The following is an 18,385-nucleotide window of genomic DNA, read 5'->3' as shown; positions in this document are numbered from 1 at the left end:
AGGAGCGCAGGTCCCAAGAGAGTGAAGGAGAAAAAGCCCTGTTATTTTTTGTCTCTTTGTACTCCCACAATGGGCCCCAGTTGGGCACACAGTCACAGCACACGAACAGCAAAAGCAGGGTAAGTGAAGTCCCAGCTTTCTTGTCAGAGGATCAGAAAGGAGAGAGAATCTCTTGGATAAGGAAAGTTACTTGGAGATCATGGAGAAAGATGACTTTGCAGCCCTTAGAATTGTTTATGGACTCCTGGGCTCGCCCAGAGCTGTGCATAGATGGAACTGACCCTACATAGCAAACACAGGCTTTCAGAACTAAACCACAATATACACAACTGCCTGGTCTGAAGTTTATGTAGGACAGATCCAGATAGCACTGCCTATGCTTTGAAAACTCACAGCCCAGAATCACAACCCAAAAAAGCCTGGTTATAACTTGCAGCCTGAAATGAATCAGGTCCATTACATGCCAAAATAAAATTATCAGCATTCTTCACAGATTTAAACAAGACCCAGAATTTCATAGTAAAATAATTAAAATGTCCAGGATACAATAAAAAAATTACTTGGCATATGAATAACCAGGAAAATCTCAACTTACACCCAATGCCCAGATGACATAGTTTGTGTCCGGTACTTTTGCCATAAATATTTGTACAATTTTTTGACTGGAAGGCAATTTTGCCAGACAGAGAAATTCCAAAGGACATAGTGAAACATGAAAAATTATTAATAATATTAAAAATACAAAATATTCAATATGAATATATTACAAAAATACAAAATAATACATTTAAAATTGTGTGTAAATTCCTATCTGACTGCACAAAAATACTGATTTTCTTCTGCAGATTGTACCTAAGCTCTCCTCTTTCATGTCTCTCACTCATTCACAGTATTATATATATTTTTTGTGTTTACTAATGATCAAACTTTTGACAAGAATTAAATCAGAAAGTTTAAAGCCAGACTGCTACTATTGTACTAGAGAATGTCAGCTTACCAGTTTGCAAGGAGTCAGTTTCTTATTTCATTGAAGAAAAAGAATGAAACAAAACTTTCAACCAGTTATTTATTTTCTATTTTATGGTAAAACTATCTTACAATAAATCAGTTATGTGGTGGAAATATTTGCAGCAAAAAATGTCTACAGTAAAACTATCTAGAACCAATAAAAATATTGAAATTATCTAAGAAGGGTCTTAAAGCAGCTCCTATAAATCTTTTGCAATAACTAATGGGAAACATTTTTTATAAAGAATTGAAAGAGAGAAAACTTAGTTAAAAAAACAACATAAAAACAAAAACCATATGCAACCATTGCAAAGTACAATAATTAGCACACTGTATGGGCTCAATAGTAACATAAAGATAGAAGATATAGAACATAAATTAAATCAATGTAAATTTTGCAATTTGATCAAGGGAGAAAATTATTTTTAAAATCAATAGAAACTTGGGGTTCTAAGGTACATTACAAAAGGGTGCAACATATGTGTCATAAAAGTCCCCAAAGAAAATCAGAAAATGTACGGTACAGAAAAAATAAAGAAGTAATGAATAAAACTTCCCAAATTCCACCAAAACAAACCTAGAGTCAAGGATCTCAGAGATCCCCAACAGGGTGAGTCCAAAGAAATAATACTCAAACACTTTGTTATTAGATGACAGAAAACTAAAATTAAAGGGAAAATTCTGAAAATGAAACGAAACAACACATTATTTAGAGGCTAACAACCATTGAAATGACTGTGGATTTCTAATTAGAAACAATGGGGTGTGTAGAAGGAAGTAGAGCAACGTTTATAAAGTACTGAAAGAAGATAATTGTCAACGCCGCATTATATACCCATAAACCTGTCTTTAAAGAATGAAGGTGAAATAAAGAGACACGCCCAGATGAAGGAAAATAGTATTTATTTCCAGCAGACTACTCTAAAGGAAGGTGTACAGGCAGAACAGAAATAATACCAAAAGAAAAGTTGGAACATCTGGAATGAGGAGAGAAAACAGAAATGATAAAAGTCAGGATGAGTATAAAAGAGGAGCTATACTTCTTTTGAGTTATTTTAAATATGAATGATGATTGAAGCAAAAATGACACCAAAGTCTGATGGGATTTTCAATGCATGTAGAAATAATATATAATACAACCACAACATAAAACCAGAAGGCTAAAGGGACCTACAGGTTGATAAAGTGTCTCTATCACACTTGAAGAGATAAATCACTCAGTCTAAGTAAATTTGAAAAGCTAAGTATGTATATTACAATCCCAACAGCAACCAATTAAAAACCAATATAAGGAAATATCATGAAAAACACAATAAAGTGTGATCCTAAAAATGTTGAAAATAGGGCATTGCTGGTGGTGCAGGGGTTAAAATCACAGCACTATCAAGCTATTGCCACTGCAGCAGGGAGTTCCATCTCCAGCCAGGGAGCTAACCCACATGGTGCAGCAGACCTCTCCTGTCTTACCTGCTGCTCCCCTCAGCAGTGTATTTCAGTAGATCTGCCTGTTCTGCTCCCCACTCTGTCTCTGGAGAATCCTCTCACCACCAGCCCCCACCTCTGGCCTAACCCCAGTTCTTGTATGCATATATAAATAAAAATAAATCTTTTTTTTTAAAATGTTGAAAATAATCTCCCCCAAATTAAAGATAAGAGAACCAGAACAGAGAAAATGAAGAGGGGAAAAAAAGCACTAAACCCAAATGCTAGCATATCAATAATTACATTGTAGATAAAAAGTCAATACACCTTCTAATAAATATTCACAGAATTTTCTGTTAAATGACCCAATTAACAGCTGTCTACAAGAAAATCACTTAAAATTTAAAGATATAGTTTAGTCAAAACAAAAAAGATAAGAAAAATATTTGTTTCTATGAAAACACTAACCAAAAAGAAAGCTTGAGTGGATCTACAAAATTCAGATCTGGAGCAAGGAAAATCACCAAGGATAAACAGGTACAATAAATAATGATAAGAAGTCAATTCACCAAGAAAATACAACAATTCAAATATACATGTAGTTAACAGAGTTTCAAAATGTAGCTTGATGGAACTAAAAAGACAACGCTATAATTAGACCTCAGCAACTTTCCTCATTGCAATAGGTAAAACTAGCAACACAAAATCACGAAAGACTAAAACCACAAAGGAAGAGCTGAACAACGCCATCAGCCAATTTACCTTTAACTCATATTTATAGAACTCTCTACCCAACAGGAGCATAATAGACATTCTTCTTAAGCGTACATGGAATATTCAACAAAATAGATCACATAAAGCACACTTTAACAAATTTGAAAGAATTGAAATCATACAAAATAGGTTGTCTAACCATAATAGAATCAGACCACACAGCAACAACAGAATGCTAAGAGAAATATCTCCAAATACTTGGACATTAGGCAACATGTATCTAAGTAATGTATGGGTCAAAGACATTTCAAGTGAAATTAAAAAGTATTTTTAAGTGAATTAAAGTGAAAATACAACATAAAATACATGGAATGCAGCTAAAACAGTGTTTAGAAAAAAATACAAAGTATTAAATGATTACATTTTTAAAGTCTCAAATCAATAACCTAAGCTTCATCTTTAATAAGTTAAGAGTAAAATAAACTCAAAGAGAGTAGAAATAAAACAGGAAAATAAAGAAAATAATAGAGCTAAAAGCTGATTCTTTGAAGAGATCACAAAGTTCACATCTAGTAAGAACGGCAAAAAGAAAAGACACAATTTACAATATTAGGAATGAGAGAGAGGTCATCATCATAGACCATACAGACATTAGAGAGACAATAATGGGAAACTATGAACAACCCTACATACATAAATTAAAGAACTCAGATAAATTAATCCTCAAAAACTTCAAAGTGCCACAGTTCACCCATGATTAGACAAATGACCTGAATTGTCCTCTAAGTATTAAAGAAATTTAAAAACCTTTGGAAAAATAAATTAAGGGCCAGATGCTTTCTTTAGTCAATTCTACTAAACAGCTAAAGAAAAACAAACAAACACCAGTTCTACACATCAGTTGGAAAAGACTTCCCCACTCATTTTATGAAACAAACATTACCCTCATACTAAAACCAGACAAAAGTTCATTTAGTATCAGGGTTTACTGATAGTATAAGAAATCTATTTTAAAAATCTACTCATAAATATGAATACACAAAAATCTTCATAAAATATCAGAAAATCAGATATCTATCTATCTATCTATCTATCTCATACTAGGACCAAATGGGGCTTAGCTTGGATTGCACAGTGATTGGATCCATGGCCTCATTATGTAATGTACCATATTAACAGCAGAAAGAAGAGAAAGAATAAATTTGAAGGAATCACATTACTTAAATCCTATTTTAAGTCACAAAGGACTAGTGCCAGATCGTGAAACCTAATGGATTTTGAGGTTACATGGGGCATGTGGCTCTCTTCTTCCTTCTATTTTTCTCCCCTTTGGAATAGAAGGAGTCTCTTTTTTTTTTTTTTTTTTTTTTTTAGAGGCATGTTTTATTTATTTATTTATTTGTTTGTTTGTTTTGTTTATACATGCACTGGGTACAGTCAGAAGCGCAGGAGGGTGAGAGAGTTCACCGGAGCCAGAGCGGGGAGCAGAGCAGGCAGAAGGACAGAAGTACACTGCTGAGGGGAGCAGCGGGCGGCAGGAGAGGTCTGCGCGCCATGTGGGACCCTCCTCTGGTGGCCGGGGAGCAGCCGGGGATCGAACCGGCGCCGCAGAGGCTGCGGGCAGCTTCGCAACCCAACGCTCAACCGCTGCGCCACCGGGGAGGCCCTAGAAGGAGTCTCTTATCCTGTGTCTACATCACCATTGTATTTTAGCCATCCTAGTAGGTGTGTAGTAGCTCCTTGCTTTGCACCGCCGCCCCCCCCCCCCAGATATGTAGAACAATCATATCAGAGTTCAGGTTCCTCATCATTGTTCTGGGCATACATTCAGACTTGGTATCACTTTAGGGTAATGCAAATCAATAGATTTTATAAAGGAATCTGGGGTTTTATTCCTAATGATTTATAGAGTATTTTATGAGTTTTGCTGGAGAAATCACTAGTTGCAAGTGGCACCTATAAACCCTAAGTTAGAAAATTGGAAAATGAGGTGGCCAAGAGGACTCTGTCCATGAAGTCCCAGGCATACTCAGAAATGCATGCAATTAATTAAAGGGCAATATCTAATAGAGTCTGTTGTGATGTTTGACCAGAGGCTTGATTAAGAGGGCCCGTATTTCGTGTTAATGACAATACCTGCAAGCAGATGAGGCCAGGGTGAGTGGCAGCTTCTCTGGGTTTTCACATATTGCCCTGGCCATTGCCATTTCTGTGGCTCTATTCTAACTGGGCAAGAGGCTCTGTTTGTATGTTATGTAATCTTTCCGTGCTGCCTTCCTTTGTTCAATACATGCCAAGAGTCAAATAAAAGAATCCATATGTGATTACAGCTTTAAAACCAAAAGGAAAATATTAGACAAAAATATAACATTTGGGGGTTTCTAAGTTTGTTTTACCTTTAATGCTAGGCAGACAGTTTACACAAATCATTTTGCTGCAAAGTAAAGAATAATGAGTTAAATGTGTTCCCTGTCACTATCAATCATGTACGTCTGCCTTTGATTGACCAAACATATAAGACACATGAAATGACTTTCTAATCATGTTAGAGGGAGGGATAAAGGGAGGGAGAAGGGGAGAAATGGGAAAGGGAGTTTTAACTTCTTTTATTTTATTCAGAAATTCCATTGACATTTTCTGGCAATCTTCTAACCTGCTGTATGGGCTTCTCTTTGCTAATAATGTTTGCCTTGAGAATTTGTAAAGGTCTGAGAACTCTTTAATTCAATGTTCTAGAAATTACCAGGGCCAGAGGGGAATGGAATCCCTGTTAATAGTTCATGGATTGATTCTCTCTTCATCTGAAATCACTTTCAGAGACTTTCCCACTTTCAGGTGGGCATCAGCCATTTTGGGCAAGAGTGAGAGGCACTGGGGGAGGCAGTCTGAGCTGATGGTGTAATGAGAGTCAAGTAGGAAGAAAATGGGATGCACAGTGACATTGACCCAAATGGGATACTGAGGTTTAGCAAATTCATTTCAAATCATGGGTGTTTATTTTGATTTGTGAAGCTAAACACTGACTGGATTTCCTGGCAGTTGAAATGGTTTATAACCAGATCTAACCAGCCTCCATGCATCCTCGCCAAGGATTAGAAAGTTTTACATTTCAAGTTTCTACATGGAGTCAAAGCTCTTTAATTTGGTAAGGGAAACACCTACAGTAGCAAAGAAAGAAGTTTCCAGCATCAAAATCACCCCAAAATGTAAGTTCCTACTGGTTCTGGCCCCACCCAGCTGTAGGAATAAATAGTCCCAGCTGGGCTGAGGCCAATTTATTCATTAATTTATTCAACATGCATTTATTGAGTACCTGTTATGAGCCAGGTGCTGTTCTAGGTAATGGGATTCAGCTAGTTGTCCTAGGTTTCCCAGTGCTTACACTGGATCAGGAAAAAGAAGCAATGAACTATAAACATCTACAGACTATAAATAAAGTCATATAAGGATATGTATTATGGGGCATGCAGAGGAGGGTAAGGCAAATTTTAAAAATGCTATTCTGATCTTTTTTCTTTATATAGAAACTTTATTCTCCCCATGAAGCTGAGGAAAATATCTACATTCTTCCTTAAGAATATGGGGGAGTAGGGCATCAACTCACTGTAGGGAGTGGCAGAAGCCCCAGAGAAATTTTGAACTTAGTTTCTTCTTTTTTTTTTTTTAAAGATTTATTTATTTATTTATGCAAGCACTGGGTACAGTCAGAAGCGCGGGAGGGTGAGAGAATTCACCAGAGCCAGAGCGGGGAGCAGAGCAGGCAGAAGGACCGAAGTACACTGCTGAGGGGAGCAGCGGGTGGCAGGAGAGGTCTGCACACCATGTGGGACCCTCCTCCGGTGGCCAGGGAGCAGCCGGGGATCGAACTGGTGCTGCAGAGGCTGCGGGCAGCTTCCAGCTCAGCGCTCAACCACTGCGCCACCGGGGAGGCCCGAACTTAGTTTCTTCTTAATTTCTCTGCATTACTGAGAAAACTGTTGAGTTATAAAGCATCTTTTATTAGAGATATACCATATTCATAGATTGGAGAACTCAACACTGTGAAAATGTCAGTTGGCCCCAAGACAGCCCCCAAAATAGACCACATATATACTATAATCCAACATAAAAAATGGGGCTCATGGGGTTACTGATAATGTACTATTTCTTGATATGGATCCTGATTACAAGAGTGTTGAATTTGTGAATAATTAAGAAGCTGTATATTTATTAGATACACATTTTTATGTCTGTATATTATACTTTAAATAAAAATATTTTAATCCCTTTAAGATCCCTCTAAAGATGCAATTCCAATATTTTAGAAAAAGATCTCACTGAGAAATTTAACACTGAGCAAAGTACATGGAGGATTTAATGGAGGGGAGTCATGTAGCTACCTCGGGGGAAAACACGCTATCCAAAGAGAACAGCAAGTACAAAACCCTTAGACTAGCCAAAGGGAGCATGAATAATGTAAAAAGCAGGCCTTCTTGCAAGATGAGATCAATGAAATCATAGGAACATGAAGATGAAGATCTAGGCTTTTATAAGGATTTCATTCTGGTGAGTTAAGATGCCATGGAGAGATTTACACAGAAAGGAGACAGGATCTTATCCATGCCTGAGAAGTATTTTCTGTATGCTCTACTGAAGATAGACCAGACAAGGGGGTAAGGGCCAAGCAAGGAGCCCAGTTAGAGGGCTAATCTAGGAAAGAGATGATGATGGTATGAATCTGATAGTAAGAGAAAAGGTGAGAAGTGCTCAGATGCTGAGCATATTTTACAAGTGGAGCCAAGAGAATTTTCTGCTGGATTGTGGTACATGAGAAAAGACAGGAGTCAAAGGTGATACCAAAGGTTTTAGTCTGAGTGATGGGAAGGATGGCTTTGACAGTAGTACAATGGGAAAAAAAGATTTATGGACAAAGAACTGAAATGTAACCCTAGATATGTCAAGTCTCAGATGAGATGATGCATTGAAACAGATATTGGGAGGTAGTTGAATAGATGAATGATATTAGTGCAGGGGCAAAGTTCTGGGTAGAGACATAAATTTAGGGGTCATCTGTCTATGTAAAAGTTATAAGAATAAATGAGATTACCATGGAAGTGTGTAAAATTGTACTGGGAGCTGCTCTCCACTGGTGAGGGGGTACCTGCAGAAGTCCACCATTGTGGTACCACCTATGATTAGGGTGACATCCTTCACGGGTATAGAATAAGCAACAGTGTGCATCTCACTACCTCATACCAGGCAGGTTTATTTTGTTGAACAAACCCTCCACTCTGGCTCCATCAGCTTCCCTTCCTGGAAGAAGAGAGCCACCTTGATCCCAGTGTTATCAATTAATGTCCTGACTCCATTTCAGAGAAACTATTACAGGCCTCCCAAACCACTTGGGGTGGAATTCTGCTTCTAGTATGCCTCCTTCCTCTAGAAAACATCCTGGTCTGCAGAACTTACACCTATGAGTCAAAAACAACTGCTTGTTGTCCCCCAAGAGCACCTGCCTATACCAATTAGCTCAACAGAGCAGTATGCAAGGGCATCTCCTTCCTGGGAGCCTAGTTCATTTCCCTGACTGGCCACATTCCAGCCTAGGATAACCGCTTACCCATCTTGATGCCAGCAACCTCTGTCCTTGCAGAGCTGGCCAGAGGGAAAGACTACCAAGACCCAAAGGATAGGGCCCCTATATCCTCACACAGATTAACTTTTCTTAATCCACAGTTTCTGTCACTGTAAAGTAGGGATAATAACAATGTCAAATTTGGGTAGACTCACAATGAGAATTAAATGAAAGGATAAGTATAAAGAATTTATTTGTTATTTAGTTAAGATCCAATGTATTTTAGTTATTAGTAAAGATTCTGGATTCACATTTCTAGATCCTAAACTATGTTTCTATACACAATATATACAAACACATATTTACACACAAACATAACCCCAATCACAGATATTAAAAAAAAAAAATCTATTCCCTTGGCTACAATTAGTGCTAGGACCATGCATTACTGAAAGTTTATCTCAATATGGCAACAGCAATAAGAAATGATTTTCATGTTCAGTAAAGTCCAACTCAGCCAAGACACAATCTGAATAACGTAAACTTGATTCCCCTAGTATTTTCTCATTCAGAAATAGAAAATGTTATGGAAAAGACCATGCTGTGATCAATATAAAGTAGCAGTTTACCCCAAAATTCCAAATTTTGTAAAACAGGAAAAAAAATTACAAGTATCATCACATATTTTTTCAATTTTCATAACCAAGAAATAGTTATGGTGTCCATTACCATGTCCTAGGCTGTGTGATTGTGTGTGAGTATATGTGTGTGTATAAAATGATAGATTAGCAGAGCTAAAATAGTTGGTAATCCTGAGAATGATTTAAACGTGGTAAATTTGAAGACTCAGTATAGACTGAAAACAATTTTAAAAGTTAATCACCATCTAAATATACAGACCCCCCACACACACAATTTATCATGTCCAAGGACAGCTAATCCTAGGAAAAATAATAGCACAATTCATAAAAATGGCAGCTCAAGCTCCAACTTGAAACCAGATATACTGAAGAAAAAGTATTAAGTATTACAAGGTAACAATCTCACAAAAGAAAGAAAGAAAGGAAATCAATGGATCTTAAATTATATTGAAGTGAGGCGCTAAGTAGAGAATGGATAAGTGTGGTGCCTTGTTCAGGGATGAGGTGATGGCAGATAGGCTAAATAAGTTCATTGTCTTGGTCTTTATGGAAGACATTAGGAAGATTCTCACTTGAACCTGACAGGCGGGTGGCAGAGATCAGATAGTAGTAAATGAACAGGATGTTCCAGGCCTGGTTGATAATGTAGACATTGATAAATCAAAGGAGCCAGGCATTCACCCGCACTTCATAAAGGAACTCAAGGGTGGAAACTGGACGTGGCTGAACAAAATGCTTAACCTGACATTATTAACAAGGTGCTGGGCGAGAGGACTTCCTGCGGTGCCAACCTGAACCTCTTGCACAAAGATATTGGCTACAAAGTTAGTATGGATTTATTAAACAAAACTGCAGAGAGCATGCCTTGAAGGTTAAGTGGAGCAAATTAAGGACAAACAGTCAGGAAAAAGTCCTTTAGCAGGAGTTAGCAATCTTAAAGAATTCACTATCCCAAAAGATGTGAGCTATAAATACAGATTCCCCAAAAAAGTTTAGGTCAACCCAAAGATAACACATCCTAAATGGAAGCTAAATTTTTAGGGATAATTACTTTGGGCCCTATGGTGAGGATCTTTGAAAATGACATAGCTGAGGAGATAAAAATGTGCTCCCCCATATTTCCTGGTACCTGTGGGCTGGGCCTCTTTTGTAACTTTTATCTGACAAAAGTCTCTCTTTTGTTGAGTCTTGTCACCCTCACTTTCCATCTTGGCTTTTGGTGTCATACATACTAAAATCCCAATGGATAGTGACTGTGTATTTGCCCCTGGTATGTCATCTCTGTTACAGTCACATTCCTCTTTTAACATTTTACAGCAGGGGCAGAGGACTATGTATTATGCAGACCCAAGAAACAGATACCAGATCTGCCCAAGGCAAGGGATAGGGTGAGTTCACACTCCACCTTCAGCTTCCAGCAACACTGAGTGTTCTCAAGGGTCAAATGCTACCAGAGTCTCATCCATCTCCCTCCATGTTACCAGACCTGTCTCTCCCTGTGGAAATGCTGTTGTATTCTCCACTGTGTGGGACCTGGGAGACACTGGGGAAGGAAGCAATTTCTATTAATAATAATCTACTTATAAATTCCCTTTCCATCTACCCCCCCAAAAATAAAAATAAGTATAAATTTTGTGACCCCTTGGAATGGGCAATAATACATAAAACATGCCTATGAGAGCATATCATGGTTTTATTAAGACTTGAAAGAGACAAGGATCTAGAATTTAGATGGTAAGTGCACAAAGACACCACTACAAAATGGGAAGCATGTGCAGAAGGTTGTCCCTACTCTAAGTGAAAAGAAAAAAAAAAAAAAACATACATGAAGGGAAATCTTGTTATTTCCAGGTCATGTGCCTCAGCAAATTCCAACACAAAGACTACCTCAATGTCAAAGGCCAAATCCAGAGAACTACCTTCAAGCACAGAGAAGTTGCCCTTGACAAAAAAAAAAAAAAAAAAAAAAAAAAAAAAAAAAAAGAAGAAGAAGAAGAAGAAACATGGTAACATAACCCTAAGAGGGAAATATGTTTTCAGTTACACCAGGGCCCTGCCCAGTTCTTCCTAAATAGGAACTTGGCAGTGGGACTAGTTGGGCTGAAGAGGATGTCCTTGGCTGCAGAGGTGAGGCCCTTCCGGGTCTTAAGGAAAGTTGGACAGAAGTTCTCCCTGCTGGTAATAACACTGAAGAACTAGTGTCACATCCATTTTATTAATTTTCTTGACAGGCAGCTCAAGTTACCATGCAGGCACCACAAAATCAAAACACACGCACGTCAAGTGCCCCATCTGTGGTGGGGCCCTGCCAAGGTCCATGTTACATCAACACGAGGAAGCAGAGCCCAGCTCCTCAGCCCATGTGCTTAGTCCTGTGGGCAATCCCCTGCTGGAAGAAACCACCGGAGCTTAGCTGCATGAGCCAGCGGAGCTCTGTCAGTGACAGTCCTTTATCCTGAGTCTGGGCTCCTTGCGTTGACACTTAAAGCCCCAGAAGACACAAGGCTACATCTGGTTTTCTGGCTTGTCTCTAAGTTCAGCCACACGGACCTCCCTGTCGCCTCCATTTTGCCTGCATTCAGTTTCATCCAGGCAAGGGAATAGCAGGTTGGATTAAAGAAGATATTTCAAGGAATGCAATGTCCCTATTTGTGAGCTGGATCCGGGCCAGGATTTCTGCCACATTGAGGTCTTTGGGCATGAAGCAAATAGAAGGATTTTTTTAAATCGGGTTATCCATTGCTACAGTGACTGATGGGACTCCAAAACAATTTGTTCTTTTATGTAGGCTAATGCTAACTACCCGTTGTTAAGCAATGTAAACTACATGGGTGCAGAGGGAAGGACCTAGAAAATATCCTGCTGTAAGTGACACAACTCGTGGATGCCCAGAGACGCAGCATCACGGAGTTGGTCTCTGACCTGCATCCCCATCCTTTCCAATGTTCCCTCTCACTGCACCCATTTCTCGAACACCACCCATTATTACAGCCAGTGATGGATCCGGCAGTAGTGGCAGCAAAAGGCAGGAGATTTCACATCTTTCATTTCAGAGCCCCCTTTGCAGGGCTTGTTGGTGACTCACTAATTCCCTACCTCAACCACTACTACTGCAGGAAGGGGAATGTAAATAAATGAGTGACAGGGAGAGGAATGTAAGTTTCCCAATGCCAAGTCAGAAAAGTAAACTACACAGGTCTTACTGCAATGGTTTGTCACCTTCTAGGCTAAACATAGTCCATGAACAAGGACTGGTGTTACCAACATAATAAGAGAAATAAGAGAGCTTCAAAAGCTCTCTTGGTGGGGACCAGGGCCCCAATCCAATGTCCTGGAAATACACTGCTCATCTAGTCTGTGAGGACAGAGGGGTCTTTCTTTGCCTGAATTGGTCCAGTACATAGGCCACCTCGAAACCTTTGAAGGAGCTTCCCAGTCCGCTCTGTGGGGTGAATGGGCTGATGAGGACACAAACATAACTAGAATGCCTGACCCACAGTGTGACGGGTACAGCTGCCAAGGCCTCGGTTTGTCGTTTGGCTCTCCATTCAAATAACCATGGCATGTCAGCCCTCCTGGCCTCCTTGATTGTGCAGAAATAAATAAATGAATTATGTTGTTGGGGTTTGGGCTTCAACACAAACACATGGTCTGCATTTATCCGCACAGTGAGAGGTCCACCAGCACTTGATGTAAAAGAGCAAAATGATAATTCTTTTCTTTAGGCGCTCTGGTGCCATATGGAATGTATATAAATCATATTTTTGTTTTAACAGCGGAGGCTTTGTTGATAGATAAACATGTGGTTTATCTAAAAAAAGAGAGGATTGTGCTTTGAACAATCATTTAATGGCCGTGGATGTGCCAAATAAAAATAAAAACATAATTTTGAAAGAAGTTGGCCTTGTGCCCAAAACTGTAATAAGGAATTTCTCCTTAACCAAAGTGGTTAAAGCCCGTCGATCTGTTTTGAGTTTAAGCTGTGCTCTCTACTCAACCCCACGACAAATTGAATCTGGGGCTAATGTGCTCTAATAGGACAAGACGTTACCTTTATGAATGACCTCATGGAGAAGAGGTTGGCGAGCATGGTGGAGAGACCTTGGGCCAGGCAGCTCTGGGCTATGAAGCCCAGCTTCAGCTCTGCGAGGCAGATTGCATCATCACCCTCTTTCCAATTCCAGCTTGGGATGTTTAGCAGATGGGCCTGTGGAAACAAAAATAGGTATGAGACCTTACTTTGTTAAATGTTCGATTGTTTAAAATCTCTTCTGGGAAATGTAGCATTGCCCAAGTGCTCAGGGTCATCCAGCCTCGTCCTTTATTTCCCTTGACTGGGTCTGATGTTTAGTGTTTTATTCAACTCTTATTCACTGAGATTCAGTCTCTCTGGAACATTGCTTCTGCAGCTTCCCACCCAAGTCGTCCCCCTCGAGTTTGTCATTTCATTGAATAGAGTCCAGAGAGAATGTCCTCTTGGGGCAGGCACATCAGCCCATGATATTTAATGGTGTCCGGCTCCTCAGAGATCCTAAGGCTGTCAGGTACCCATGCATTTTAGATTTCTTTTTTATCTGCCTTCCAATACTTCAGATCAGTGGCTCTCAAGCTTGAGGAAGGCGTCAGAATCACGTGGAGGATTTGTGTAAACATAGATGGCCGGTTCCTGCCTCAGAGATTTTGATTCAGTGGATGTGAGGTGAGGCTAGGGAATCTGCATTTCTAGCAAGTTCAAGGTGATACTGATTCTGCTGATCCAGGGACCACACTTTGAGAAGCACTGCCCTAAATCATCAGGCAAATCACAGTACAGATATGTTCATCTTGAAGATGAACCGATCCTATTCCACTAGAAGGTCCGATAAGGATTGGGAGGCATGCTCAGCCAATTATTTGTAAGTGTCATGATACAGAGTCATAGTTGATATACTAGATTTAAGAAAATAAGATTCAAAAAGTTCTTCAGACTTAATGGACCAAAAATGATAACCAGAAGGGATTTAAAAGGTCAAGCACAGTATCTAGGTTCAAAAAAAAAAAAAAAAAAACTAACTCACTACATAAGTTCAGAATGAGAAGACTTTAACACGGAAACAAGCATGAGGGGAAACTTGTGTGTGGGTAACAAAACCCCAAATGGAGGCTAACTGTGCAGCAGATCACAATGAAAGCCAGTGCTTGCTTGTTAGAGACTCTGCAGACTAAGGAAATGAAGGCTTCATTCATGTACACTGATCAGACAAGTTCTAGAGTACTGGTTGGAACAAATTTAAAAAAGGAAACTGATCCATTGAATAATTTCCAAAGAAAGATGACAAGGCCAAGGAGAGGTAAGTTCTGGAAAACATGTTTTGAGGAATAGTTAAGACAACAGCATTTACCCTTAAATTAGAACTACTCTGCACCATCTTTTTTCTGTATCCAGCAATGCTGGGCTGAAAGTGTTTCTCTCCAAGAATTCCAGCAATATAAGCAGATCTACAATGGAACACATCAATCCTTCTATGAGGCCTACCTGGAACCACCTTCTGAAGCAGTGGGCTGTGGCTTCCTCTAAAGAGAAGTGGTAGCTCTGGGCTCAGCTCAACTCACGGGCTCATGGGCTGCCAAATGACCATGAGTTGTACCCTGTTCTAAGACAGAGCCCTGTTCTAAGACAGAGCCTTGACCCCCATGGCCAGGATGCTGACCTCTGAATACCTCAGGAGCTACTGTGACCCAGAGGGAATCTTGCTTTCTTTGAGGGGCCAGAATTAGAGCTTGCTGGTGTAAATTACAAAAAAGCAGTTGCTTTAATTGCTATATAAAGGAACTTTCTAAGGATGTAATTTGTCTAATAAGTAGAGACAACTATCTCCAAGAAAGCAAGGTCATTGTCCCTCAAACTCAGTGTTTTTCCAAGACCTCTCGCTTTGCATTGGAGTTAGAATCAGAGACATAATGCCAAGACTCCATCACCTGAAATTATTTGTCTACAAATACCAGCAAACACATGGAGCACCAAGGAGGCATCCTCACTTTCAGGACAGCATATGCTGTTTGTACCAGAAGGAGCTAGAAGACACATCGTGAAAACAAAGAGCAAGTCCAATGGCTCATGGTCTGCTTTGCAAAATAGCACTCTTATGAAATTCTTTCTTGCAAAATCTGGTTCTGTAACAATCTTGTGAGTCCTAACCCAGTCATGTTTACTCCTGAGAGAGATGATGGTATCCTCCCTGATGAGAGCATGGTTAAAATAGCCCTGCATGTGGGCCGTAGCAGATGTTAATTTCTGTTGAGCTGAGTATCACAGGCCTTCCCACACAGTACACTCAATTCTAGCAATTAGCCTTGCCCTGTACCTCATTTCTCCTCCTAGTCCTCACTGGCTGAAGAGTGCCACTTTTCCCTTTTACTTCCCTGGCATCCTAGAGAAAACAGTCTAAGAGGAAGACTACCCATTGGCATTAACAATCACCAGAGAAGTATGAAGAGAAACCAAGTAGTGGGCAAGCCCATCATGAGTGTGAAAGGAGGTTCGAGTAGGCCACATCCCAGAAAGACACCACATAACCCTCATGACACCTTCAAAGACAAAAACAAACCCCTTTTAAGAGAGTCTAAGATATCCCCATGTTCCCCCTAGAGTGTGCAGTCTAGGCTTGCAGGTCTTGGGTGCCTCATGTCTCCATCTGGTTTGCATTCTTCAGACATATTTTATAAGTGATTACATAAGAAAGTCAAGTTTGTTTCATTTCTCAGGCTTCCACGGCCTCCTTCTGGGCCATCATATCTTCTCCAACTGAGGGAAAGGAGTAGGGAGGGATGTGCCAAAGGCTGGAAGAGAAGTCTTGGGCGTGAAACGAAGAGGACACTGACCGAGAAACTCATATAATTTGTTTCTGGCAACTCTTGTCCTTTATCACTTGATGGGAATTCAGTGGAAAATATCAGTGTCACTGCACAGGAGTGCAGAGGCAAATTCTCTCTAATCTGGAGGATAAGAGGACCAGGGCACCCCTCTGTCTCTATCACTGGATCACTCCTTGCCCCAGGAGGAAGGAATGAGTGTGAAACAGGCTATCCTGGGAGACCAGGCGAGATGAATTCTGGTCTCATTTCCATCAGTCACTACATATGTAACGCCAAGGAAGCCATCATGAAGAACAAAGAAGCTCACTTCAGAGTAAATACTTTAACAGTACTGCCAAATGTAACTTGTATTTCCATTGGGACACTGGGGACTGGGCTACCTCTTTTACTAGAATTTGCAAGAATTTTTTTTGGAGAAGAAAGAAGTTTTTTTAATATCAGAAATTCCTAAGTTAATCATATTTTACTCCTTTGCCCTTTTTTAATAATTTATTTATTTATTTTCTTCCATCATCTTTGCCAGGGATTTTTTTTTTAATTCCACTAATATCTAGATCATCAGGAGTGACACTTTTTTTTAAGATGTCATAAACTATTCCTTCCTTGAAGAGCTTTACAGCATTTACTCTCAAATTAGAACTGCTCTGCACCATCATTTTCTGTGTCCAGCAATGCTGGGCTGAAAGTGTTTCTCTCCAAGAATTCCAGCAATATAAGCAGATCTACAATTGAGCACAGCAATCCTTCCACGAGGCCTACATGAGGAACCACCGTCTGGTGCAGTGGGCTGTGGCTTCCTCTAAAGAGAAGTGGAAGCTCTGTCTCTCAGCTCATGGGCTGCTAAATGACCATGAGTTGTACCTACCAGCCCTGTTCTGAGACAGAGCCTTGACCCCCAACTCAAGTCACACTGAGATGCTAAAATGGACAGATGGTCAAATGAGGGCTAACCGAGACCATGGATGTCAATGTTCTTTTAAAGCCATAAAATACAACAAAATGTCTGAGATTATGATGATGAAAAATTCAGGATCAGTTTTACATGAAGAGAAAGCAGGCAGCTTACCTACATCCCTCCAGGTCTTAGGATATCACTGTCATAAGGTCAGAGGGGACCCCGTCCCCTCTATTTGAAGTCTGCTATCCAGTGATGGAATTGACAGTGACATAAGTTTGCATATAGCGGGTTCTTTCTAAAAGCAAGTTTAAATAGCTGGAGATCGCTGGGCATCTCATGGATAAAGAGAAAGTGCCAGAAAAGGAAGCAAAATAATATTGTAAGGTAAGAGGAAGGAAAACATATTAAAGGGTAGGGGATTCTTATGAAACGATAAATGTATAAAGCAGTTGAGAAGAATGTCCATTTGCAATCCTGCAAGGAATGAGATGACAAACAGTGACTGGTAGACTTTCTGTTCTTTCTCTAGAAGAGAGGCATAAAAACACAGAGAAATGTCCTGTGTCAAAACCACTCTTCCCCTTAGTGCTCTGACTGGGGCAGAGTCTCACAACTGAGTTTGCCCAACTCTGAAACTCAAATCAGTTGGGGTGGCACTCAAACAGAATCAGTTATAAGCTAGTAAGCATGGTCAGATCAATGTTTTCATCATGGTTTCTGAATAATTTCAATGCAGAGGTTTGTAAAAGGCACTCAGCTTGCGAAGATCCCATGAAGAGTGACCAGATACCATTTGGATTCTAGGTCACCGGGCTCCTTTGAGCTTGACAAGAATCACACAGCTGAAATCCTCCTTAATTTCTTGAAGATGCTGCATCAGCACTCATTGGAATGAGAAAAAAAGGAACTGACATCCCTTCCAAACATACAACATTAATTTTCCTATTCAATCTAAATTCAGGCAAAAATCTAAACAACAGTTTAAAACACTCCCACACTAAATGAAATTTCAGATCACAAATGAGAGTCTGTTGCCTCAGGAGCTGTCACCAGCCACATATAGTCTTGTTAATAAAATTCACCTCTACCTACAGGGGTGGCTGTCACAAATTGCTTGCGGTTACCAATATCCTGACTTTGTCTTTTCAGTGTCCTTGGCTTTCCCAGAGACGAACAGGAAGACGTGACCTCGGGTGCTCACCACCAGCCCCACTGGCTGGAGCACAACATGGCCGGCAGTAGGACCACCTGCCGAGGGGTTGGGCCACGAGCAGCAGTGGGCAGCAGGTCCAA

The 18,385-nt window shown here is 40.0% G+C and overlaps 1 protein-coding gene across 18 annotated transcripts in view; it reads right to left on the bottom strand.

Moving 5' to 3' along the window:
- The window catches only part of KCNMA1 (potassium calcium-activated channel subfamily M alpha 1), a 696,711-nt gene that overhangs the window by 165,223 nt on the left and 513,103 nt on the right, over nucleotides 1-18,385 (bottom strand). For all 18 annotated transcript variants that reach the window (XM_054689909.1, XM_054689921.1, XM_054689920.1 and 15 more), the window contains one exon: nucleotides 13,391-13,546. In XM_054689909.1, the coding sequence (XP_054545884.1) occupies nucleotides 13,391-13,546 (156 nt within the window). The remainder of the gene's footprint in view (nucleotides 1-13,390; nucleotides 13,547-18,385) is intronic.

This window comes from Talpa occidentalis, unplaced genomic scaffold (genome assembly GCF_014898055.3).
Source record: "Talpa occidentalis isolate TD23 unplaced genomic scaffold, MPIMG_talOcc4v2.1 talOcc4.8, whole genome shotgun sequence".
In the NCBI taxonomy this organism is placed as follows: Eukaryota; Metazoa; Chordata; class Mammalia; order Eulipotyphla; family Talpidae; genus Talpa; species Talpa occidentalis.
The sequence above is the reverse complement of the archived record's forward strand: the minus strand, read 5'-3'. Positions and strand labels throughout refer to the sequence as shown.